Source organism: Condylostylus longicornis, unplaced genomic scaffold (genome assembly GCF_029603195.1).
Source record: "Condylostylus longicornis isolate FDR11 unplaced genomic scaffold, ASM2960319v2 ptg000016l, whole genome shotgun sequence".
Lineage (NCBI taxonomy): Eukaryota > Metazoa > Arthropoda > Insecta > Diptera > Dolichopodidae > Condylostylus > Condylostylus longicornis.
This window is the reverse complement of record NW_026577985.1, coordinates 5,119,852-5,147,207: the sequence shown is the minus strand read 5'-3', so window position 1 is coordinate 5,147,207 and position 27,356 is coordinate 5,119,852. Positions and strand designations below refer to the sequence as shown.

The following is a 27,356-nucleotide window of genomic DNA, read 5'->3' as shown; positions in this document are numbered from 1 at the left end:
AAAATCTCAAAAAAAAAACAAAAATAGCATCAAAAAAGGTGAATCAAACATCGAGAATGGACTTATCGAAAAAGAAATATGTAAAAAAACAGAAATTTTGAAGAATTTCTAATGTAGTGTACACAAAAAATAGAGTAGTGTATTTTATTCACTTTTATAAAATTACAATAAAGGTGTTGGTTAAAGCAACGTAAAAATTGTAAAAAAAACTTGCAAAAAATTACAAATTAGCGTTTATTTTCGGAGTTCTATTGCGAACTCGTTATTATTAAGGAGATAAGCAACCGTTTTTCAAAAATCTCAAAAAAAAAACAAAAATAGCATCAAAAAAGGTGAATCAAACATCGAGAATGGACTTATCGAAAAAGAAATATGTAGGAGAATTAAAAATTTGTTCTTCGTCTGGCAGTGGTGATGCAAATGACAGTGCAGTTTCGATATCTGATTCATCAGAACAATCATCAATACAAAATTTATCATCTAGAATTTCTTCAAGTGAAAATGATTCTTTAATTAGTACAACCACTGCAACAAATATATCAACGAGATCATCAAAAAGAAAAAAAAATACGTCACCAAAGTCACCGGTTAAACCTAAAAAAATACCAAATATTAAGAGCAATAAGCAACGACAACATTTACTAAGTTCAACAAAGTCTAATCCAAATACAGAAAATAAAAAATTAAAAAAAGATTCTTTATGTTTAAGTAAAAATAAAAAATCAACACAAAATTTGAAAAGCCCTACCATTAAGTCATCATATTTAGAAGAAAGAAATCCCACAACACTTGAAACAAAATCTTCGCTATCTTCTAATATACAAGAGGTTAGCTCACAAATTGATAATAATTTACAATCAGCAATAAATAAGTACAATGGGGATTCAATTGTTACAACATCACCGTCATCAAAAATTTTAAAGGTTAAAAAAGAAAAAAAGCGGTATATTTGTCATATATGCGACAGAAATTTTCTAGGTATAACCGATTTAAAACGACATCTATTAGTTCATACTGGTGAGAAACCGCATAAATGTCCAAATTGTGATAAAACATTTCGCCAAACAGTTTGTTTAAAAAATCATATCGCTGCTGTTCATTCAAATGACTTTAAATTTAAGTGTCCAAAATGTCCCAAAAAATTTCCAATAAAATTTCGTTTAAGATTACATATGCGAGTGCATTCTGGTGAAAAACCTTACAAATGTCCAAAATGTCCTAAAACATTCGCAAGAGATGGACAAGTAAGTAATTTTTAAAATTATTTTTTTTGCACTATAATCTATTATAGTCAAAAAATTTGAATTAGTTTGATTTATATATGTAACTTTGCAGGTCCATCCAATAGCATATTACAATAAAATAATTTAATATACTTATGTAAATTAATGAACTTATTTCTTAATTTATAACGTTTATTGCTATTACTGCAACATATTTCTTTTTGAAAGTCTAATTGCAAACGATTATTGATAAAATTTTATTTTTTGATTTTTCTTTGGTCGTTATAAAAGTACTCCTAAAGCTAAATTATGTAACATATAAATATTGCATATAAGGTTCTAAAATTTTATTATATTAATCTTGGCAGTTTACTCAAATTTCTTATAATATAATAGTTATTTAGTAGCTAATGCCATATTTTTGCTATGAATTTTAGTTAAGACAGCATAAAGTAACTCATACCGATGATTATCATAAATGTATAACATGTGATGAAGCATTCGACACAAAACCAGATTTAAGAAAACATATGCAAACTCATATTAAACAAGATCATATATGTCAAATATGTATGAAAACATTTTCGCAACCAGATCTTCTACGTGGTCATCTATTTCGTATACATGCAAATTTAAAATTTTGCACAATATGTAATAAAGCATTGAAGGGACACCTATCACAACATTTAAAATTACATGCAAATGAAAAGCCATTTACATGTGATATTTGTGAAGCGCAATTTTCACAAAAATCACAACTGAATGTTCATCAGCGAATGCATTCAGGAGAAAGACCATATAAATGTCAAGTAAGTAAAATACTCTTGAAATGTTTTTGTTTTAATACTCTTATTATTTCTGTTTTAAATTTAAAAAATTTTTGAAGGTTTGCTGGCAAGCTTTTGCGCATAGTACAGTTTTAAAATTACATATAAGAAAGCATACTGGGGAAAAGCCATTTGCTTGTTATTTATGTAAAACTATGGGAATTGCATTTTCACAATTAGCACATTTAAAAACACATATGCGTACTATACATCAAACAACAAAACCATATGTATGTGAAGGTTGTATTGGATTTTTTAAAATAAAATGTGAATTGGAGAAACATCAAAAAAAATGTAAAAAATATCAAGAAATAAAACAGCGTAATGAAAATTTAAAAGTCACTGACGAAACATCATCGTCATCATCTCCATTATCTTTTGATGCACAAGGAATCGCTAATACTAACACTTGCGGCAATATTGAACAGCAAAAATTATCAAAACTTCGTTTACTAATTGCAATTCTATTAAAGAAAATTTCAAGTGAAGAACGTCTCAAGCAATTAGGTTTTGAAAAACGTTTAATTGATAATGTTGTTATATCAGCTTTGAAATTAGCTTCAAAAAAATATCACGACGAACCGAATTTAGATGAACTTACACGTTTGCGAATGAATATCGAAGAATTTTTAAAATGGACTGTACCACCAGCCATAATGTCAATTATAAGAAAAGATAAAAATTCTGTTGAAGAACTTTTAGAAAATATTGTATCAGCATATCCACAAGGATAAAAACTTTAAAAACAGAAAACTAGAATGGTTGTTTATCTTATAATTCCTTAATTCTAATATTTTGAAATATAGTATATTAATTATAATATTTTCAAAATCTTAAATATTAATTGGTATTTTTTTCAAAATACAATTTTTTTTTCATAATGCAAATTGGAAACCAAAAACAGTTAGAAAAAAATTTAGGTGACAATCATATCGAATTTATAAAATCAAATTTAAAAAGCTTTCGAATTTATATTCATTCTCAAAAGTATACATCGGATTATTTACTATAATTTTGACATACGATATAAAAATAATTCTTTTTTAATTTTATAAAATAATTTTAGTACATTGCTTGCTTATTAGTGAGTATTAAAATACTATATTTCAAAATATTGCTATAATTAATATTACATTTTCTAACTTAATAAATATTATTAACCAATAAAGTGGGAATTGGGTTTAAATATCTGCAATCTGATTTAAAATATTAATTTTATTTCCAAAGATTTTAATTGTGCCATCTTTTTTTCTTTTAAATTTTATTTTTTCTTTTTTTAATGCATGAACTAGAAAATATGCATGTTTTATTAATTTTGAAACCAAAAAAAATTAGGAATTAATTTCGTTACATTAATTGTAAGTTAAGTTGTAAGCTTAAATTTAAATAAGCCATACCAAATGAAATAGGAAAAAAAATGTTTTTTAATCTAAAATTTAAAATTAATAAATAAAACTAAAAATGAGTAGAGGGTTAGAATTTTAAGCTATTTAGAATTCAATTTTAGAATTTATAATTTTATATTATCATTAAACCAAATTCATCAGATTATAAATAAAATTTTTTTCTATACCTTACCAAATAAATTGTAAATTTGGGCAATCTGTTAGAATAAAAGGAATCAGAAGATTAAATTATTTATTAATATTAAATTAAAAACTAAAATGATAATATGTATTAATTTATTTCAAACTGATATTTTTTATACTAATATAAAGGGTTTGAATTCGGGTTATAAGGTTTGTAAACTTGTAAACCATTATGTAAATTATTTATAGAATAATTCTTAAAGAAAAAAATAATTAATTATACGCACTAAACATTTGAATTTCGCACTTTAAATTTGAACATACAAAAATATAAACAAAAATTTATTTAAATTAATTTTTTTTATTATTTATTAATATAAGTAATTATTTGTTGATTAAATTTAATATTAAATAATTACATTAAATGTTCAAGTTCATTTAAATACAATTAAATATTTAATGTAATAAGCAGTATAGTCTCACTATAGCTTTTAAATATTTTGGCGTATTTGATGATCATACGATTTCACAGATATTATTACATTTTTGATAAACATTAAATCATCTGAAAAAATTTTTTGTAGTCATAAAAATTTTAAAGTAAAAAATCAATTGTTTTTTTTTTAAATGACAAAAAATCATAATTATTTTTGTTAGTGAATGAGAAATTTATTGAAATTTAATTGATGCGTATCAAGCAGTTTTATTACTTGGTGAACTTAAATCTGAAAACGTGTTTACAAAATATTTTTGCATTTATAATAATCTTGTACTTTATCGACATAAACTTCGTTCAACCCTTGAAATAAAATAAAAAAAGTAATAAAAACCATTAAACTTAATTGTAAGCTATATTATTTTCTTGCTATCATTATTAATGTAGAATTACTTATTTTAAATTAAAAAGCATTTATCAATTACAAAACCAAAAACTTTACGCCAATGAATACTTTTATGTTACTTTTTTTTGTATAATTTAAGAAATTTAAATACGATTTCATTAAATAGTAAGGATAACGTTTGTTAAGTGTTTTTAGAAAATCCTTGTTCTAATACATTTTATATCTTGCCATCAGTTAATTATACATCATATAATACAATTGCATGTAAAACAATATATTATGTCTGTACATAGAATTAAACCCACCATTTTCTAAAATATTTTTTTTTAAATACTGAATTAAATAAAAATGTTAAAATAATATATTTGTTTTATTTGTCAATCTTTCTTTTATTCATCTGCCAGTTCCTCAGTCCTAACCAATGCAAGCACATGAACCACACTATTGTAATCAGGCAGTCTAACAGATATTTTATCTCCAGGTTCAGCTGGTCAGAAAATACTCCACAACTAATCATTCCTCTAAGAATCAGTACAGCATAATCCACCAAAAAGTTTGATTCCGGCATCAAAAAGTTCGTTCAGACAGTTACATAATATAAAATCCCTAAGTTCAAAAATACAATATAAAAGATTTTAAAACAGTATATTGTTTTAAGTCACAAAGTTTTTAATAGCACAGCATTGTAAACTTTTAAAGTAAAGCTTTTGCTGCCTTTTTGAAGATGAAATTGACAATGCATACATTTTATTTTTGTACGAATACTATTTTTTCTCGAAAATGTGATCGAAATTTGTTTTTGTTCTTGTTTTTTACTTATGTGTTATTTTTTTTTTGTTGATAATTAGAAAGAAATAAATAAAAAATAAATTTTATTAAAAAAAAATTTTTTTTAAAAGTCAATAGGTATATCTGGAAATCGAAAAAAAACATGCAACTTAATCTTGTACGAATAATTTTTTGTACCATGTACATATTTATACATACATACATATATTTTCTCGTTTGGTTTTCAAAAGCAATAATTTGATAAAATCAAACCCCCATACATATATACAGGGTGATTCAGAAAGCTATGCAACAACATACATATACCATTGGTTAAATGATCGAAAATGGGTAAAACGTTTGTTCCGCAAACAAAATTTTTCCTTATCCAAATTTTTTGGATTATAACTTCCATTCTGAAAAAGATAATAACTTCAAACAAACAGTTTCGGAAAAGCTTAATAAAGGACTTAAAATAGAAATGCTGCTTGATTCTATATTTTATGTACCTTCGGAATACCAAGCATTCGAACTTTAAAGAAAATAATATTTGTTCCTTGATTTTTTCAGTTTTTCTAATTAGATAATTTAATAAGAAACTTTTTAAAACCTTGAAATTTTTTTTATTTTTCCCAGCTGCTTCAGATTTAGTTAAAATCCTCAAACATGAAAAATATTTTTATGGTACAGAAGATACAACACAAAAAACATTTCCATCTCAAGATTTTAAAAGGCCCTATTTTTCACAATTTTTGATTTTTTTTATTTTAAGCGCCGTAATTATCAATTATTATTTTTTTTTATTACAAGAGTCACTCGGAAAAAAACAGTTCGCATTTTGAAGAATTTTAGTGCTTTTATTGAAATGTAACAAATAATAACAAAATTGAAACGAAATTTTATACTAAACTTTTAATTTGAAAAACAAAAATTAATATTAAAAAATTTGAAATTTTTGAAAAGAAAAACTAGAATTTTGTATTAGGAAAAACAAAAAAAAATCTAGTAATCAAAAAATTTTTTTCGAAACTTTTCTTGGTAAAAAAAATTGATTAGTTTTTTATTTTTGCCAATTTTTGTAAGAAATGGTACCTATATGGTTTGAAATTTTTAAATGCATTTTTCTCACATTGGGTGCATTTTAAAAATTTGAAAAAAATATTTTCGAAGTCTAGACACCATTTAGCATCTGAAGTTATTAAAATTATCCAGATGGAACGAATTTTTAAAGTCATGCCATATAAAATTTGACATTTATTTTAAAAGCAAAAAAATTTTTTTAATATAAAAATTTAATTTTTTTGAACAAAATGGAGTTTATAAATTATATGGTATTAATATTACGAAGCTAATAAATAAATAAATTAATGGGATTAATAAATTGGCATAAGGTTGATGCAACTAAATGGTGTTCCAGTAAAACAATTAATTTGATATATGCGATTGAATAGAAATAGATTTGAAAGAAGAAAAACATATATTTTTCCCGAATTAGGTGAATTTCCTAGGAGAATTTGGTGTTTGTTTTGAGAAATTTGTAAATTTTTTGGGTAAGGAATTCTTATTATTCTTAATTTTTTGATAAAGGAATATTAAATATAATTTTTTAATTTAATTTTAGTTTTATCAATATCTGGTTTGATTTTAATTGAATTTGTTGCCCACAAATATTTGTGGTTTTTGTACTATATCTTGTGTACCATAAACAATTTTTTAATGTTTAAGGGCTTAATTTAAAGTTTAAGTAACTGGGAAAAAAATTTAAAGATTTAAAAAATTTTCTTACGAAATTATTTTGTAACTGGAAAAATAAAACAAGGGAAAGATTTGATTTTCCCTAAAGCTTGAATGCTTGGTATTCCGAAGGTACATAAAATACAGAATCAAGCAGCATGTCTATTTTAAGTTCTTTACTAGGCCTTTTAGAAACTATTTTTTTTGAAGTTCCTATCTTTTTCAGAATGGAAGTTCTAATCCAAAATACTTGGACAAGTAAAAATTTCGTGAAAAATCGTTTCGGAAACCCTTGAGATCTACCAGTCACCCAGTCCTATCTGTAAAGCAGGTTCATAAGATTCTACAAATTAATGTAAAAAATATTGATTGTTTAATATTAATCAAAGAGTGAAAAAAACGAACCAAAAACAATTCTTTAAATAAATTAACGGACAACAACCGCGTAATTGCTAAAGAGATACGAAAATTTAGTGGTTTTTGCAAAAACGCAGATTAAGTATGGCCATTTAGTTTCGAATATGTACATACTTACATACAAGAATATTTTCACAAATATATGTGTTTAACATTCTAAACAAGATCTTTTATTCGTTTTTAAATCTCTTTTAATAATTTTTTTATTTTTATATTTTTATACAAAATGTCATGTTGCAACACAAGTTCAATGTTCTTACAAATATTGTCGACTTTCAGTAACTGTAACTAAAATCTTCATTTGTAGATGGAAAGCGAGGGGGAAGGGAAAAAGGGAGAAAAAGATAATATTATTAGAAACAATTTAAGATTAATAGGTAAATATCAATTTAGGAATCTGAAGTATCTGAAACTAACCTAAGACCTTAAGTCCAAGCCGAGGCCTACTCTCATAAGGGGACAGCCTAAACGGATTCCACCAATCGATGACACGAAGAGCATAAAGATTCGTGAAAGAAACGGAACGGAATTCATTAAATTCCCTACACCATCTTGTGATAAAATCAAAAGTTGAATTCGCCCTTGGAAATGGGTCTTAATATCGCGCCTACAATCCAACGTAACATCTAGGTCACAAATTTGATGAATTCTTTCCAGAATTCCAGCTTTCAAAAGAAAGTAAAATTCTTAAAATACATACAAAAAAGCGAAAAAACAAGAAGCACAACATTCGCCTTCAACATTTTATATGGTACTAAAAGCACTTAATTTTTTTGAGTGAACAGCTTTTTTTCTCATAAGGTATGGAAACTCAAGATATGGGAAGTAACTGTAGTGTCAAGTTGAAAATATAATTATTGAAAGGATAATTATTAAATATTGACATGAATACATAGTAAAGAAAAAATTTGAAGACGGAATTAGAAAATAATATATAAAATACACTTCAAATTTTACATACACTTCCAAAATTTTACCTCTATTTTTATTTGAGAAAAATTTTTAAAACTTGTTATATTACCTGAGTAAAAAAATATTTTTACTTAAAATACTGCTATTAAGATTTATACACATTCAGGACCATTTTAAAAATAGATTACTCTTGTTTACTTGCCATTAAAATATGAAAGAAGAGCGCAACATACTTCTTTAAGCACTCAATATAACATGTTTGAAATAGTTTTAAAATAATTATTTTAAAAAAAAATTTATTGGAAGTAGGTACATACATATTTATTTTAAATAACTTAAAAACTAATTGAAATTATTTGAAACAATTCTATAAGTAACGTATAAATAACCAAAATGAAATAACTCAAGTTGTTGAAATATGTCAACCTATATTATTTTATTAACATTTTTGTTAGCCGTCACTATACAACTTACCTTTTATCATTTTTTCATTCATACACGCCCTGGCTGTCATGCGGACAGAATATATCGGCCAAATGATCCGCAAACGCATTTGCCTTGTCCTTGTCAGTTTTTGCCCACGTTCCATCTTTGTTTTTAATAGGAGCGAGATGTTTGATAGGTTGCTTCATTTTCTTTGTTGCCCTCCACAGTGAGTAATTGGTTTTCTCACGCGCCGTCAAATTTTGAACACAATTAGCAACCGAATTCTCTTTGTATTTTCTAATACAGCGTCTTAGTTGCTGCGATTCACGATTATATCTGGTTTTATCAGTAGGATCACGCGTTTGCTGCCACCTTTTTCTCGCCCGCCTGCTTCGTCTCACTTTTTCTAGTATATGTGGAGGATAGTTAATGCCCACCCTTCTAATAACATTAATTTTGGAATTACTCCAGGCCCCGAATATAAATCTATCGCCTAGGTCTGTCAGAGCGTTTTGAAACATTTCTGCCGTAATTTCAAATCTGTGGTGACAATATAATGCAGCCACTCCAAATTTTTGCTTAGTCGAAGTGATCTGAACCGCTGTCATTTGCATCTCCTCGGTTTGCATCTGGTGCAGAAACGCACCACATTTTCTTTTGTTATTATCGCCGTTCGCCCTTCGCTATATTTCCAGTGTGATTCGAGTTGTAAATTCTATAACCTGGAAACTGAATCCTGCTACTTAAGGTCATATGTGTTTCAGTTACGAGGCACACGTCTATATTCTGTGTATGGAGAAAAACTTCAAGCACGTCCTTTTTATTTGCCATACCATTGCAATTCCATGTTGCTATTTTAAAATTACCTCGTGCCATCATTTACCAGGTCTTTTGGTATTCGAGTTTTTCGCTTAGCTCTCTAAAATGCTCAATCTCTGAGAGATTTTGTCCATCATATCTAGCATGTTCTGCATCATATTTTGCATTTTATACAAAACATTCACGCCACTGGCCCTTGCTTTATTGCTTGTGCCACCGTCATCAGTTTTCGTTTGGAGAACGTCCTTGTATGTTACATCTTTTCAGAATTCTTCAAGTTGTTGTTGCTGTTCTTATTTCTACGTTTTTGCAGTTCCTTAGCTACAAGGCATCCCCTATAGTTTGCAGGGTGGGCCTCCAAGCAATTGGAACACTTTGCTGCAGTACTCTTTGGCTTGCTACAATTTGATGTTAAGTGCCTGCCTGCACATTTAACACAATTCGGTTCTCTCTGGCAAAATTTTTGTGTATGCCCATACCTTTGATACCTTTTACTCTGCGGAATGGTCCTATCCTTTCGAAGTGCCTCTATCCTAACTTTCATCCTGTTTATGTGATCGATTTCATAAATTTTTTTCATTTTCTCCCCATTTGAGAATGTTAACATAAACAGCGGTAGAGGCACCATAATGTTTTTCCCATTTTCTTTTATTTTTTTAATTTTATTGGTTACATCTAAGATCTTGTAACCCCTAGAGCTTAGGTCTTCCTTTATATCTTCCGGTTTACAACTGGGGTGAAGATTTCTTAACATGGCTTTTATTGGTCTGGTCTGGTTGTTTTCATAGGTATGCCATTCTAGTCCAGATCCATTCATGGCTCTGGTAAGATTTCTGTAGTCCTTTTCGGAATTTACAATAAGCTTAAATTGATTGTTATTCATCATTTTAACCTTATAATTGATGTCCTTCTTTTTCAATGTTGACTCTATTTGATTATAATTAACCACATTACTTATGACTACTGGAGGCGGCCTAGAGTTTTTCGCGATATCGCCTCGACCTTTAGAATCAGGAACATCCGCTTTCACGGCGTTGATCGTCACCTGAACCACTTCCGGGGATGATTCCGCTTTTCTTTTTTACTGGACCTCTTTTGCTTTAGGACCCAATCTGTTTCTCTGGCGAGTTCTTCCTCATCTGTTGAGTAGGCGTCCTCAGTTGAAGAACCTCGTTTTTTAAAGCCACACAGAGCTGTTCTAGTTGGCTAATCCTTTTATGTATGTCAGTATCATCACTTTTTTTGGCTTGAGCTGTACTCATGCTTATATCCTTATTGGTCTGTGGAGCTTGAGTGTTCGGTTGTCCACCTTCTATATTTTTATTCTTTTCTAAAATCAGCACATCAGATGTAGGTGGTAAACGCCGGGTTTTCGCGTTCCTCCTGAACGGATCCATCAAATGCAATAAATGGCTTTCCCCAGAATCTGTAGAGCCGACCTCCGATGAGGGTGGATTCTCTAACGTAGTTGAATTACTACCTGGGGTACTAAATCCTTTTGTTTTGTCCATTGCACAAATGATTAAATTCTGCATTTTATACCTACTACTAGGATTCAAAAACTGCCGTCCCTCATGGATCAGACGCAGACCAGGAAGCCGCCTATTCCAGGTCAAACGCTTCTGGATTTACCGCCCGCGCGCTTCCTAACCAGCGAAACCAGGATTAAGCGCCGAGTACTCGCTTTCACCCGCTCTCGTCAACCTTACTAAGTAAGTTGCCCAGGAGACAACCCGCAGATAACTATGTTACCTACCTTCTAAGAGGTGAGAGTCGGATTTGTTGGCAAAGCTGATGTTTTCAGAGGGCATTTTCTAGCATTTTTAGCTTCACATGTTAGGAAAATGTGAGACTGACTAGGACCCATGCCAACCCTTGTCCCACTTTTAAATGTAATTTTAAAGGTATTTTTTAGTTTAGGCATTGTAACTTTAAAGGAGTTTATAATCAATATTATGTACATTTTGAATATACTCATGGTATTGATTATAAACTCATATAGTTGTCAAAACCATTGCTATTTGATGCAACAAAAACTCAAATAAAAAAAGAGAAAGAAGAGTAACAATGTAAGTATAAATTTAAGTATGCATTCATAATTTTATACAAATTTTTATTTGTAAAAACTTTTAAGTGCTATATAAAAATTTAGAACAGTCATTTTATTCTAGCTAAATTGGACGACCAATGTTCCATAGTCACTGCCGTTCCCTGCCGTATAGTGTTCGGATGCATCGACGGTATGAAGAAAAGAAACGGCAAACGATTTTTATTTTAATCATCGAGTACAAAGACAGGCGGAGCCAAACTGTCATCAGATCTATCAATAGCGGGGGACTTTAGACCAACCTCAAATGCATCTGGAAGGTCATAAACTCCCAAAACTAATCAAACTTGCCCTACGTTTTCTGGTACAGTTCCTTTTTTCCTGACTCACTAGGGGGATACCCAGGTCCCTAGGAATGTAAACCTATAAGCCAATAGTTTTCTCTATATTTGTTTTCTAATTATATTCTTTTCTTCTTTACATGTTCTTTTTATCTGAACTTGAAATCCAAAATCATACCAGGATATTTCACTATCTTTTGGATTGATGCTTTCAAACTCAATTATGGTGAGTTCACTAAATTTTTCCCTAAGCGTAGAGTACTCCTCGTCCTGTTTCATTCGAAAAAGGTAACATAAATACGACTCAGGTAACTCCACGAATTGCAAAGTTATTAACTTCTTAAGTTTAAATAATGAACCGTCGTGCCAAACCTTTACGAACGCCTGGACCACTCGTTTTCAAACTACAGCCTGTTTAAAAAAAAAGGTATCTAACTTTGCTTGCACATAAATAAATACTTATAACTTCGTAACCATACAACATAGAGTTACCATCAGGGGCTTTACAAGCGATTAACTGTTTATTATTTTTGGTATTGCAATTACTTTGATTTGAGACATAGTTTTCGAAATACAGCTCGTCAAAGTTAGAAATTTTGTATTTTTTTTTTATTTTTTTTAGCTTGTTTTTGACCGCAAAATATTCCAGTAGAATGTAAGAATGTCAGCTGTTTTTTACTTTTAAGCGAAAAGTATTTTTTGTACTGCCAGTTTATACTACTATAGTTACACTATAGTCCCCCTTTTTGTGCGACCGGTTTTTTTAACAGCTGTCAATAGTAGACAAACAAAAAAAGCTCAAAAATTCGAGTTATGGACAAAAATATAGAGTTCTCCTTTTCCTTATTGCTTTTCTTTTTATTTGAAATATCTACAATCTAAAGCATTCTGTCTGTTGCATTTCAAATTTAAACTACGATTTGTAATCGAAGTCAGATTTTGACATCAGATAAAATCTGACGACAATTAAAATAGAAACATATTTGACTATCATCAGATTGTCAGATATTTCAAAATAAATGGCAGAAAAGAAATTTTTAAAAAAGTTTTTGCACGATCAGCTGAATTTTTTTTAACTTTTTTTGCCAGTTTTAGATTACAAATGTCAAAAGTTTTATATAAATAGTTTGATAGTTAGTATAAATAGAATCTGATATGTAAATGCCTATAACATATTATCGTAGACCTAGCATATTCTTTTTACCAATTTATGCTTTTTGCAAAAAAAAAAATTTTAACTTTTCGTTTCATATTATCCCTTTTATTTACTTTGACATTTTTTGTATGAATAATTACAACACATATAAATGTCGATAGTTGGTAACAGTGTTCTCGAGAATCGTTCTTTTAAAAGCACGTGGTTGTCAAATATTCATTAAATTTGAAGTAGCTGTCGTTTAGATATTTAGAATCAAAATTTAAATCATGTATTCATGTCATTTAAAGAAATACTGCTGTTGTGTATAAACATTTTGCTCTTATACATATGTTAGCTTACAGTGTTGTGTAAAACAAATTAAATTGAATCGTTTTGCAAACAGTTATGAAAGTGATAAAGTTATTTTTCTGTTTAAATATTTCAGAAAAAAGCAAACTAGTTTTTTGTAGTTGCTTCCGATGAAGGCTTCTTTTGATATATTTGAATAATTATTTAAATCACCTGGTAAGTAATTTTTGGTGATCCTTAAGGATAATTTATTGTTTCGTATATTGTTCATAATTATCCTTGCGATTAATAAATTTGCTCTCGACACAAAAAAATTTAAAAAATAAATTTTAGATACGTACGTAAATGTTAAATTAAAATGTATTTACATGCATGTGATAATGATTGATATGGAATTAAATTTAACTAGAATATTAAGCGTCTGTCCGGCATTTTGTTTTTAAATAGTACAAAGTTTCTTACTATTTACTTAATTTCAAAGAACATTTACTTTAATTTCAAAATTGTGTGAAACATAATTTTAAATACGTGCATGTACATATCTTGCATGTTGTACATATATTGTACATACCTACATACGTGTTTTTTTCGTAATAAAATGTAAATTATGGTGTTAGATTTCCGATTTAGCGCAGCTGTCTCAATCATGTACATACACACAAAAGGATATAATATACGTATATTTTCGTTTTGATCGAGGATCTAGTAACTAGGAATGATGGTAGTTACATATATCTGTATTATTGGTGTCGGCTTCGCTTCTAATATTTTATATAAGTAGCTACATGCACACGTATACATTACCTTATATAAAAAAAAATACAGTTTTTTCCTACAAAGAAGATTCTATTACGTTATACTAATAATTCAAAAATACCTTTATAAATTGCTGTTTTCTGTAAAAATAGCTATTTATTATTCTGGTAAAGTACATTGTGGTTTGATAAAATAAAGTGTGTGCAACCAATGTAGCTACACATGCGCATATGTACATATATGTATGTAAGTACATAGTTCAGTATATACCTACATGATATGTTTGAATTCATTGCAAATAAATAAGTATTTAGTTACATACATATATAAGGAAAAATTAGTATTTAAAAGGTTTTCAAAAATTATTAAATAGATTTACAGATGGCTACCAGGCGTCCACGAATTAAGCCCGTTGCTAATATTAGCTCTATCAAAAGGAAAGTGAAAAGAAGTTTGGATTCAAATACATCGGAAAATCTAATAAAAGAATCGGAAGAGAAATATGACATTGAAATGAGTATTAAAAAAGATTGCTTGTTCATCAAACATGAGGGTATAACAAGCGACAATCAATTCTCTATACCTTTAGAGCCGGATTCTGTTCAAATTGAAGGTGCTAGTTTACAAAAAAATCGAAATAATACAGGTAAAATTGCAGATAATACAAATGCTGGTGAAAATATTCAAAAACCAAGACAGCGCATTCGAGCAACGCCGTGCTTTGATATTCGTCGTAATAGTGTTACAAATTCGACTTCTGCTGTTTTGTTGCCGCAAAGCTCCAATTCTGTTTCCAATAATAATGTATTTTTCAATCAAGATGCAGATAAATCACCAAAAAAAGATAATATGTTATCAAAGCAATGCAATACCTCTGGTAATCGCACACCTAACAACACAAGAGTTCATAGGTATTCGGAATCATCTGGTGGGGGATTTTTATCCCCAATAAGTGTACAGTATAATCCCCCAAATTTTCTTCCTAATCAAAATCAATTGAATCAACACTTACCAAGTGACGGTAATTCCAATATTATACCTTCTAGAGAGCATATACAACAACCACCTCAACGATATAGAAAAATTTCGTCAATGGAAGAAACACAAAAATTGTCAAGTGCTCGCAGAGAATTTCAAACTAAATATAGCCGAAAATCTCCTGAAAAATCTGAATTAACGCTTTGTGATTTCATTTTTTATAACCCCTCTTCTAACCCAATGGTTTTTGAAACTAAACATGAAAATTTAAATGAAAATGTAATAGAATCCGAAAATGTAATCCAAAAAGTAGAAAATAAAGAAGTGGAAAATGAAGATAAAGAGGAGGGCGAACGTGCACCGGTTCCGCAGTTAAAATTGGGTCCAAACGGAGAAATTATTCTAGACGAAAAGAGTCTTGTCATTGGTAATTTTACAAAAAAAACCTAATAAAATAATAAAATTTACAAAAAAATTTTTTTGGTCTATACATTTTAGAAACAACTGCTGAAAAACAGGCTAAATCAGCTTTAGCAGCTTCGAAATCTGCAATATATTTGGATGAGTATAGTGGTAATAATGGATTTTATTCAAGGCAAAAAAGAACAAAAGATTGGACACCAGAGGAAACTATAAAATTTTATAGATGCCTTCATACAATTGGAACCGATTTTTCAATGATGTTATCGTTATTTCCAAACAGATCACGAAGAGATTTGAAATTAAAATTTAAGAAAGAGGAACGGAATAATGTAGTTTTGATAAACAAAGCCTTATTACATCCAAATACTTTCGATATTGATAGTTTGAAAAACGAATTACAAAAAGAAGAAGATATTGCCAAAGAAAAACGAAAAGCTGAAACTAATCGAGTTTTAAAATTACAAAAGAAACTCGAAAGTAAATGCTTAAATAGTGAAGCAGATGATAAAGCTAGTAAGGGAAGTTCACTCTATAGTCGTACAAAAAATGCTTTAAGTCGTGGTAATTTGGTTTATGAATTAGAGGGAACAAACATGATATCAAACGTTACAAGAAAAAAAAGCGGTTGCAATATTAAAAAGGACGCGGAAAATATAAATTATGAACAAATAGAGTCTACAATAAAAGATGAAAATTATGTATTACCAGAAAAAATTGATCAATTTGTTGAATCAAATGATACAATTTCAAATGACAATTATCAAACGATATCATTTCAACAACAGACAATATCAAACGATAATATTTCAACAACGGAAACTGATTTGGATGATATTGCTTCAGTTTATTCAACAAATGAGTTTGGCTATGACGAATTAACTGGCATTGAAATAACAGATATTGGCGATATTTTAACACTAGAAGATACTTTGCCAGAATTTAAAAATAGTACACTTGCTATAGTTTCGAAGCATGACAAAACTAGTCCAGAAAAAATTACGCATGGAATATATATTATATGCCGTTCTACCGGGATTATGAGTCAAAAACCTTTGGACTTACCAGAAGAAACTGTAAATTGTATTTTAAAAGCAATGGGCAAAATTTAGATGGAAATGTTTTTTTAAAGTGAAAATTATCGTTATCTATATTAATACTTATAAAAATATCCACATTTGAGAAATGGAAATTTATTTAAAAAATTAAACAGATGGTGTAGAGACAAAATTTTGAAAACATACTTAAAAATATTTGATTTAGATTTTCTGCTTTACAAATGCATTCAACCATTCCAGTCAGAAAATCAGAACTAAGTTATCGAACTAATAATTGAATGCAGCTCGTTTTTTTTGTGGGAAATTCGAAAACATTGCCGATTACGTTTTTTTTATCAAAAGTTTGATATAAAAAATTTAAATTTTTGGAAAACGAAAAACGAATCAATGTCTTGTTAAGGTACAGTTTCTGTTGCTATTTGTAACGATAAAATTGATTACATTTTTTTTTTATTTCAGGGATTAAATTGCAGCTTTATATACTCTTTGGATAGTTATGTACTTGTATGTAAGTACTTGGATTGATTATTATATGTACGTATTTGTTTCTGTATATAACAGTTATATTATTCTTAGTATTAAGAAAATTTTTGAAATTTGTCAATTTTTTTTTTTTAATTTTGTGCTTGGGAAAGATATTTTTAAATGAAATGTTTTTAATGAATTACTATAAAAATAGTTCATTATATTTAAACTAGAGTAAATAATTTGTAATCAAAAATATTAAGATTGAGAAGTTGTTCTATTAGGTTTTAATTTAAATTCAACAAAATTTTGAATCTTAATATTAAATTTGGTGATTTCTTGTTTATAAACCGAATAATATTATAATTTTTCATTAAATATTCAATTAACACTTGTAGTTGTAAATTACTATTACAATTTTATTTATATATTCATTTACAATTTAAGTTATAATTTTGAATTTAATTACATAAGCTGATTCAAGTAACCCGACGATAGCAACAATTCTTTAACCCTCTTTATAAGGTTTTTTATATTAGATATATTTTTTATGTTCTCAGGTAGCCGATTATATAATCTTGACCCTTTAACAGAAATTCTCTGAGAAGATAATGAAGTGCGACTCCTCCCACTATGTACATTATTTCTAAATCGCGTGTTAAAGGCATGATTGAATCTTGCAATAAAAGTAATATTTGTATGGCTATTGTTATTTATAATTTTGTATATACCCACAATTTGCTGAAATTGGTATATCTCTTTTAAGGTAAAACGCGATTCAAAGAATACAAATTATAGGTTTTATATAACAAAGGTAAATTAAAAATATTTAAAATTTTATTCTGTATTACCAATAACCTTCTTATAGCATCAAGTCCCCAAATTACAGCACCATAAGACAAAATTGAATGAATTAAAGCGTAATACATCTTCATTTTTACACATACAGCTATTTTATTCTTGTACTTGTACATAATTCCATTAAAAGCGCTTAATTTACTATTAATTCTTTCTATGTGTGAAAATCAATTTAAATTTTTATCAAATATTATACACAGAAATTTAACATCATCTACTTCACGCAATATATTATTTTGAAAATTGATGCACATGCTATCTAAATTTCTTTGACGCGTCCTAAAATTAATAATTTTGGTTATTGAAGCATTCATTTCTATCTTATTTATTCTAAATTATTCTGACAAAATAAATAAATCATGTCGTATTTGAGCTTCAACTTCCTTTAAATCATTACCAGGGAAAATAAACTACCGTCGTCAGCGAACAGAAATAATTTACCCATTAATGGTAATCTATGAATGTCATTAATAAATATTAAAAATAAAAGAGGTCCTAATATTGATCTTTGCGGTATACCAATATCAACATTCTTCATAGAAATTTTTGTTCCCCTAAAAACTACAAATTGCTTCCGATTTTGCAAGTAGCTGTTCATTAATATAATCGATCTAGCAGAGCAACCAAAATATCTTAATTTAGTGATAAGAATATCATGGTCAATAGTATCGAACGCCTTTCTTAAATTAATAAATACACATGCAACCATATTAAAATAAGATAATTTATCACATAACAAATCAATAACATCCACTAAAGCACTTTGGGTACCAATTCCCTTCTTAAATCCATATTGATAAGAGTACAAAATATTACTATTTAAATGATTTTCTAGATTTTTATACAATATAATCTTTTCAATAATCTTGGCAAACACTGATGGTACCGATATCGGTCGATAATTTGCAATATCAAATTTATTACCATCCTTAATATGTAGGTGTAACCTTCTGAATTTTTAATGTATCAGGATAGACGCCGGTAATTACAATTTTATTATACAGAGTTGACAAAATAGATGCAAAAATAGTAGAAGAATTTTTTATTACTTAAAGAGGAATATTATTCCAACCAACTGAATTTTTATTATTAAGATGCTTTAAAATATCAAGTAACCTCAGAAATGTTGCTCTCAGGAAAATCAAAGTTTGAATATTCATGATTGAGAGTCCCAAAAAGTTTACATCATTATAAGAAATGATTGGATATATTTCTACCTATACTAACAAAATAGTGGTTAAATTTATTTGCAATGTCAATAGGCTCATTTAAAAGAACTGCACCATCACCGTCTTTATCAAATAAATAAACGGTTTCCCTATTAACTCTTTCCGTAAAATCATTTAAAGTCCGCCAAAGATTTTTTTGGTCAGACCCACATGACTGTATACGGAAATGATAATATGTCCTTCTACAATTTCTTATAGAATGATTTACAACCTTTTTGATTCTTACGTAATCACTAAACAAATCAACATTATTAGGGTTTTTTTGTATGTTTTCCTCATTTTATCTCTTTCTCTAATTAAGTTTTTAAGACTATCATTTAACCATGGAGCAACTTGATCCCTTTTATTATAAGTAACAGCACTAGTATTTGTGTTAGTGCTGATAATACTTCCAATATCAGAAATCAAGTTATCACACATATCATTGACATTTATATCACAATAATTACCTATTGAAATTGTTGAATTAATTATACCTGCAACATTAGAAAAACTGGTTCTAGATTTTATAAATTGATGGTTCTTATAAATCTTAACAATATTGTTCAAATTTACCATGATAATATTATGATCACTTATATTATTTTTAATTGCACACACATTAATTGAGATTAAGTTGTGTTGCTGGTAATAATTAAAAGAAGAGAGAAATGATAAATAGTTGGTCTTTAGCGAATAATTATTGTAAAAATCCACATTATTATCGCCGGACATTATACCCGGGAAAGTCGGTATCTTATTTAACAACTTTTCAATAGTTACATATTAGAAAAGAATTAAAGCAACATTTTGGTGATCTATAATGTAAAACTATGCACAACCTTTTATTATACGAAATATCTAGTAATTTTAACGAAATAGCATTGCAATAATTATGGTTAATAACATTAATTTCCCCATAATTTAAAGATTCGTGTATGTGAATACTCACACCCCCATAAGAATCGTGGCGGCAATAATGTACTGCGATATAGTTCATTATATTATATAATTGAATCAACTTATCATCAAAGCAAGTCTCTTGAATCGTCAATATTTTTGGTAATTTTACATTAATATATCCATTTTCTTTTAAATAAAATCAAAAATGGTGTATTTGATAGTTATTGATCAGTGAACCTTGGTTGAACTAGTGCTTGATTTTGTTTGGGACGACCTGACAGAGCATGTCATCCGCCACTGGTTGGGGCATCGGCCACCAGTTACCCCTGTGTGCATCTGGCTGTCTCCCGGAGCTTCAGCCTGGGGTGGGTTAAATGGAAGCAGGTTACCACCAATGGCTACATATCATAACTAGAAAAAAAAATTATGCACACGTTGAAATAAAAAAATAAAAAAATTAGTGCGATTGCGAAAAAATAAAGTTGGATTTAGCTGGAACACCTTGTAGTGAACCAGAACGTGAAGCATTGCGATAGGGTGCACTACGCGGTACACTTATCTTTTGAGTAAAAACTTCCATCGAAATTTCTTCCTCTAACCTTAAAAACAACGCATGCTTTCCCAGATGCACGCAGGGTTGCCACTGGTAAAAGAAATTTGTAACCACTAAATAGCTAAAATAAACAAAGCTGTGAAAAGGTAATCAAAAAACAAAACTCTAACGTATATTAAATAATTATTATAAAAATTCACATTATTATCGCCGGACATTATACCCGGGAAAGTCGGTATCTTATTTAACAGCTTTTCAATAGTTATTAGAAAAGAATTAAAGCAACATTTTGGTTATTTTATAATGTGAAACTATGCACAAGCTCAGATGTTGCTGAGACTCCCACTATTTGCTCGAAAAAACCCCTAAATTTTAGACGCCCCAAAGGGGAAAGGAACTACAACTCCATCAATACTTTAATTCAAGCATAAATTAGAAAAAGAATAGTTTGTACACCCATTTAAGGTTTTTTTTGTATAATTTTAGGAAAATATGAATAAGTTTTAATAAGAAAAAAAAAAATTAAATTTTCTTTAAAGACTGTTTTCTTTCCTTTAAATTTATCCTACGATAAATAATTCATTTATTATATACTATGTTAACATTCTTTATTTAAGATCCATTTTTTTTAAGGTTATTAAATTATACAAAAAAAAATTCTGTTTAGGATTATTTCATAAAAAAAAGTAAATGAATTTTCCTTTTTTTTTCAAAAGTAATTTTTTTTGGTAAATTGTATGTACAAGGAAATTACACGAAGTCCTCGAGATACGACATTTTTGGTTCCAGAAATTTATGTCGTAACTCGAATTGTCGCTTGAAGCGGAAAAAAAATGTATGAAAACAAAAACTGAATTAGACAAACGATTGTTTATTATGATTGACATGTTTTTTAAAAAAAGTAACAAAAAAATAAAATAAAACCGAAAAAACAATAAAATATAATAACGAAACCAAAAAATCTAATTTTATAATCAAATTTAATTTAAACAAAAATTAATAAAATAAAATCTAATTAAGTTTATATATGTATATCACATCGATTCGTATTTTTAATTACTGACTATCATTTTTAACTAAAAAAAATTCATTAATTTTTTTTGTTTTAATTTGTTTTGCTGTAACTCATTGTACATTTCTTTGTACTGTGACACACTGTTCGAAATACTTTTAGAAGTAAGGTGAGATCTTTCGAAATTTGGGTCATATTTTTCAAAAATTTCTACAGCTCTGTTTAAATATTCCAATGCTTCTGCTAATTTCGAAAATTCAATTGTTTCTGAGCTGTTTTTTTCATTGTTAATATTTGATTATTCATCAGAACTATTTTCATCAACATTTTTTTCTAAAATGTCAATTAGATCTTGGGTTGACAGTGGTTCTTCGTTTGTGTTGATGAAATGTTGAATATCACTTTCACCAAAATTAGATAAACCAGCTTTTTCCGCTAAAAACATTATTTCTTTATTTAAATTAAAAACTTCATGTTCAGTTGGATATTCATTCATAAAAGATAGTGGCTTCCATCCGTTCTTCATTGTCGAAACCGTGACTTCATCCCAAGCTTTACTAATATTATCTATTCCGTTCTTTGTGTTAAAGCCTTTCCAAAAATTGTGAACCAAATTTTCGTTAACACTTTCGGTATCGTTTAATTTATCTATCAGCAATCTAATAGTATTACGTAAATATCTCCGCTTGAAACTTGAAATTATACCTTGGTCCATTGGTTGGATAAGAGAGGTGGTATTAGGTGGCAAAAAAATGATTCTTATATTCTCATCTGATTTTAATAAAAGTGAAGAGTGGCTTGGAGCATTATCTATTAATAATAATATATTAAAATTTAAATTTTCCTTTTTGCAGTATCTTTTTACAGTTGGATAAAAATAATTTTCGTACCAATCATTAAATATCACAGCTGTCATCCAATCTTTTTTATTCAAAGACCATTTGATAGGAAGTTTGTTTTTATTAAAATTTTTCAATGCTCGTGGATTCTGCGTTTTATTTATTAATAACGGTTTCAACTTTAAATAACCACTGGCATTGCCTCCCAATAATAAACCCTATTTTTCAAAATTTTATGCCCTTGAACTGCATTTGGATCCCCCTTAGTATAAGTACGGAGACCGGTTTTCTTCCAAAATAGCGCTGTCTCATCGACATTAAAAACTTGTTTTGGCGTATAATTTCCCTCAGTATTTGCTTAAAATCATCAATAAATTTGCTAGCAGCGTTAATATCAGCAGATGCGGATTCTCCTTTTATTCTTGCATTGTTTATGTAATGTCTTATTTCAAATTTTTGAAACCAACCGTTGCTGGCAACAAACGTTTCATTTCGAGTTGATTCTTCTTTTTCTTTAATGGTATCAAATAGCACTTCAAAGTGCTCTTTCCTTAATAGTTGATAAAGAAACTGATATATTTTTCGCATTTAAATCCTCTATCCAATAGCTCTTTAAAATAGTTAAAACTGTATTATGTTTTAAACAAAATCTCTGCTATTTCTGTAACCCTTGATTTTTCGTACATTTCTATAATTTCCTTTTTTGTTTGCAAGCTTATCTTTTTTTTAATTTTCTTTACGGAGTTCTTTGGCTTTCCCATTATTTCTTTTTTAGCTAAAAAATCATTTTAATTTAATTTAATATTTCAGGATAATAACAAATTTTTTTTAATTCACTTACAATAAATTTGAATATCAAATATGTGAATATATGTATATAAATGTTTAACCACTAATTTTGAAAAATTTTATTTGAAATTTGTAATGACAGTATTTTAATATTTTAAATATGACATTTAAATGTCAAAATGAAATATGTGCTTTAGACTTGCCGTTTAACTAAATTTGGTATAGATTTGTATTCAAAAATCGGTAAAACCTGTCAAAAAAATTAAAAAATTTTTAATGTCGTATCAGGAATAATGTCGCAATTCGAATAAAAATGGTCCAAATTTATATCGTGTCGTAATTCGAAATGTCGTATTAGAAGATGTCGTATCTCGAGGACTTAGTGTAATTAACTACACTAATTCAATATTGAATTTTCCTTTTCTTAAAGCTTAAAAAAAAATACTTATTTAAGACTTTTATTTCCATGGCAAAAAAAAAACTTTAATTTAAGATTGTAATAATTTCACTTGATTCGATATGAAATCGTGAAATTAACAATATTGAAATAAAAAAAAATTTAAAATGAAATGACCAAAACACCAACCGAAAGCTTGTGCTATTAATGCATGTGCAAATGATTAATGTATAGTATATAAAAAACTGTTTTTTTCTGGCCTTGAATGTAGATATTTATAAATACTAATTTTGAAAAATTAAAAATTAAATTAAATTTAATTTGTATTTTACAATGAAAAAAATTTACAATTTTTTTTCTTTTTCTACATTTATATTGTTTTTTTTTCTCTGTATGGTACCAATTAAAATTAAAAAAAAAATAAAATAAAAAAATTACGGACTGGGCCCAGTACATACAGGTGTGGCTTGCTTCCCATGTTTCGATGCGGGGTTCCTTCCTCCTTCTTCTTCTACCTTTTCTTATTTTTCAATTTTTTGGGTCCAAAAATAAATTTTATACTATTATTTTATTTTATATTTTATCTTATATTTTATTTCATATACTAATTTTAATATTTTTAAGTATGTTACATTTATTTTTCAAAGTTTAAAAACAAAATATTTATTTTTTTATATTATTATTATTTATTATTTTTTTTTATAATGTAGAATTAACTATCAAAAAAAAATTTTTTTATTTTTTTTTTTCTTTTTTTTTTCCAAAAAATCTATTTACTTTCTTCAATATCTTTTCACTATCTGACCAATTATTTTTTGAAATCAATTTAACACCAAGAAAAAAATTCCACCGCTCATACATACCCATAAAAAAAAAAACTCCAAATTCTTAACGGTAGAATCATATGATATTTAACTAGAAATTTTGATTTTAAAAAAAAATCGCAATAGAAAAAAAAACAACAACAATAAATTAGATCATGGCAAAAAAAATTTACATGATCCGACATTTAACCCTACACAGGATTCCACCTAATATTTAATACAATTTATTCCTATGTAATACAAACATGATCATACACACACCTATAATTCGGATTAGAATGGTATATGAGATATAAGGGCTAGCAAAGAATTAGAATATTTTAAACTGAAATGGAGAAAACTACAACAACAATTTGCATTATGCGTACAAGAAGAGAATGGAATGTAAAAGCAACAATTAAAAAAATTACAAAAACCAATAAAGTGCAAACATACTTATGCGTAAACATGCAAATCATCCCATGTGCGAATATACAAATTTTTTTTTTTGAATATGTATGTTTATGAATAACATACATATATGCATAGGTTATATCACAGACATCTTTATATAAGACTTGACAATAGACAATTTACTAAAACACTCATACGGTGTATTGAAAATTGATCATCGTACTTTTTGTTAAGGAATATATTTTATATTTTTCGAATAAATTAGAAATGTTCGTGGTGGGTGATTGGGATAACAAAATTTAGATTTGGATTGGAACAAAACGTAGGCATCTCTATCACTTATGTGCTCATAAAGTATAAATTCTTAGCATAGTAGGTAATTGGCTAAATTATATTTGTCACAGGCCAAAAAATGAACTTTAAAGTTCTTAGAAGTTAAAAATAACAACTTTAAAGCAAAAATATCATGATGAATATTTATCATCTTAAAACTTGTACTTATTCAATAACAAAATTATCACAAAAAATTTTTTAATTTTCTCTTATTAAAAGTTTGATCTTTATGCACATTATTGAAATCTTTACAATAATTAGCTAAAATTATATTTGCCACATGCATTTGTAGCATTTTAAAAATTTTTCAATATATGGTCTTCCACAATTGCAAATTTTGTCGGTTTCGATACAAAAATTTTTTTGTTGAATGCTTCTCAAAGTTAACTCTATTAAAATTTTTCTTTGATTAATTTAAAAAAAAAAGGTAGTATTAGGTTGTCACTTCTAATTATTTCTTGAAAAATAACGCACATATGAAAAAAAATTTGTTGTACCACTTCGGTTGGTTGAACCCGACCACCTCTTTGCAAATAGTCAAAATAAATTTCATCCACCTTGGCTCCAACATTATTAACAAATATTTTGTGGCACTCTTTGCAACTCTTTGCATCCTTCGACGCAACACCTTCTAGGCATCTCTATTTATATAAACGTAATTAAATACATTATTATATTATATAATTTACTTTATACAACAATTTTAAAAAATGCACCAAATCTTACCGATTTTTTAGTCAATTTTTTTTTTTAAAAAAACTTTGGAATAATTTTTTTAAAAGCAAAAAATCCTTTGCTTTAGATTAAATAATAAGAACAAAATAAAAAATTTAATTTATATACATTATAAATCTTCTTTTTATTTAGTAACACAATTAATTAATATAATAATTCACTAAATTTAAATTAAAATTAAATTTTAAACAACAAACAAATTATTTTACCGCACAGCGACACAGCCTTCCCGTACAAAATTTATATATGGACTCTAGAAAACCATAGTCTCATTTTTGTACAATAATCCATAAACACAAATCCAAAAATATTAACATGTCTTGTACATTATAGGAGTCTACGGTTATATGCATGCACACACAATTATTTTGTTAAAGCAAAGAAATGGTGTATGTGAAAGATATTGATCAGTGAAGCTGTTTTGAACTAATGCTTGATAATGTTTGAGACGACCTGACAGAGCATGTCATCCGTCATTGGTTGGGGCATCGGCCACCAGCTAGCCCTGTGTGCATCTGGCTGTGTCCCGGAGCTTCAGCCTGGGGTGGGTTAAATAGAAGTAGCAGGTTACCACCAATGGCTACATATAATGACTGGAAAAAAAAATTATGCATACGTTAAAATAAAAAATAAAATAATTAGTACGATTGCAAAAAAATAGTAAAGTTGAATTTAGCTGGAACACCTTGTAGTGAACCAGAACGTGAAGCATTGCGATAGGGTGCACCACGAGGTACACTTATCTTTTAACTAAAAACTTCCATCGAAATTTCTTCTTTTAACCTTAAAAACAACGCATGCTTTCCCAGATGCACGCAGGGTTGCCACTGATGAAAAAAATTTGTAACCACTAAAAAGCTAAAATAAAAAGTCTGTGAAAAGGTAATCAAAAAACAAAAGTAACATATTATATTAAATAATTACAGCATTATTTATTACTTCACATTGCTGTTTTCAATTTTTTTTAAAAAAATATAACTATAACAAAAACCAAGCAAAAAAGAAATTAAAATAAAATATTTTAATATGTACATTATAAATGTATCGTAATGTATCAATAATATTACATACATATATGTTATGTGCTGGCATTTTGTAATGATTATCTTGTTATGAATTACTTACATGATGATTACATGATGAAAATAATACTACCTGACAGGGTATTTCATCCGCCACTGGTACAGCCAAATGCATCCCCGGTGTACATTTGGCTGTATCCCTGAGCTTCGGCCTGACTATATTTTGTCCTGGGATGTGGCAGTTCTGACTATTTTCAATGAAAGATTCCCAAATTTATTTGTTTTTAATCGCTGAATTATTTCAGTTTTTTTTTATCAAATCGAATAAAATGTAAAATATTAGTGAAGTCTTCCTTGGTATAGTTTTTGAAAAAAGGGACAGGCCCCATTTCTGGGAACGTAAATAAGATAATTTTAAGTTTTTCATAAGCACCTCGGCAAATAAAATGGCCAGAAAAACATTAAATTTTTCTTCTGATAA

The 27,356-nt window shown here is 28.1% G+C and overlaps 3 protein-coding genes across 4 annotated transcripts; 2 read left to right on the top strand and 1 right to left on the bottom strand.

Moving 5' to 3' along the window:
* Positions 1 to 88: 88 nt before the first annotated feature.
* On the top strand, positions 89 to 4,068 carry LOC129605912 (zinc finger protein 879-like). Its single transcript, XM_055515929.1, has 3 exons — positions 89 to 1,244; positions 1,661 to 2,032; positions 2,110 to 4,068. The coding sequence occupies exons 1-3, from the start codon at positions 351 to 353 to the stop codon at positions 2,782 to 2,784; spliced, it is 1,941 nt and encodes a 646-aa protein (XP_055371904.1). The 5' UTR covers positions 89 to 350; the 3' UTR covers positions 2,785 to 4,068.
* Positions 4,069 to 13,361: 9,293 nt separating this feature from the next.
* Positions 13,362 to 17,164, top strand: LOC129605937 (uncharacterized). Of its 2 annotated transcripts, none has more exons than XM_055515969.1 (4): positions 13,362 to 13,548; positions 14,470 to 15,493; positions 15,565 to 16,944; positions 17,004 to 17,164. In XM_055515969.1, the coding sequence occupies exons 2-3, from the start codon at positions 14,470 to 14,472 to the stop codon at positions 16,596 to 16,598; spliced, it is 2,058 nt and encodes a 685-aa protein (XP_055371944.1). In that variant the 5' UTR covers positions 13,362 to 13,548; the 3' UTR covers positions 16,599 to 16,944; positions 17,004 to 17,164. The 2 variants fall into 2 exon arrangements, with proteins under 2 accessions (XP_055371944.1, XP_055371943.1); XM_055515968.1 differs by having other exon boundaries at positions 14,462 to 15,493.
* Positions 17,165 to 18,155: 991 nt separating this feature from the next.
* Positions 18,156 to 22,961, bottom strand: LOC129605916 (tigger transposable element-derived protein 1-like). Its single transcript, XM_055515938.1, has one exon. It carries the CDS (start codon positions 22,457 to 22,459, stop codon positions 21,842 to 21,844), a length of 618 nt encoding a protein of 205 aa, XP_055371913.1. The 5' UTR covers positions 22,460 to 22,961; the 3' UTR covers positions 18,156 to 21,841.
* Positions 22,962 to 27,356: the final 4,395 nt, after the last annotated feature.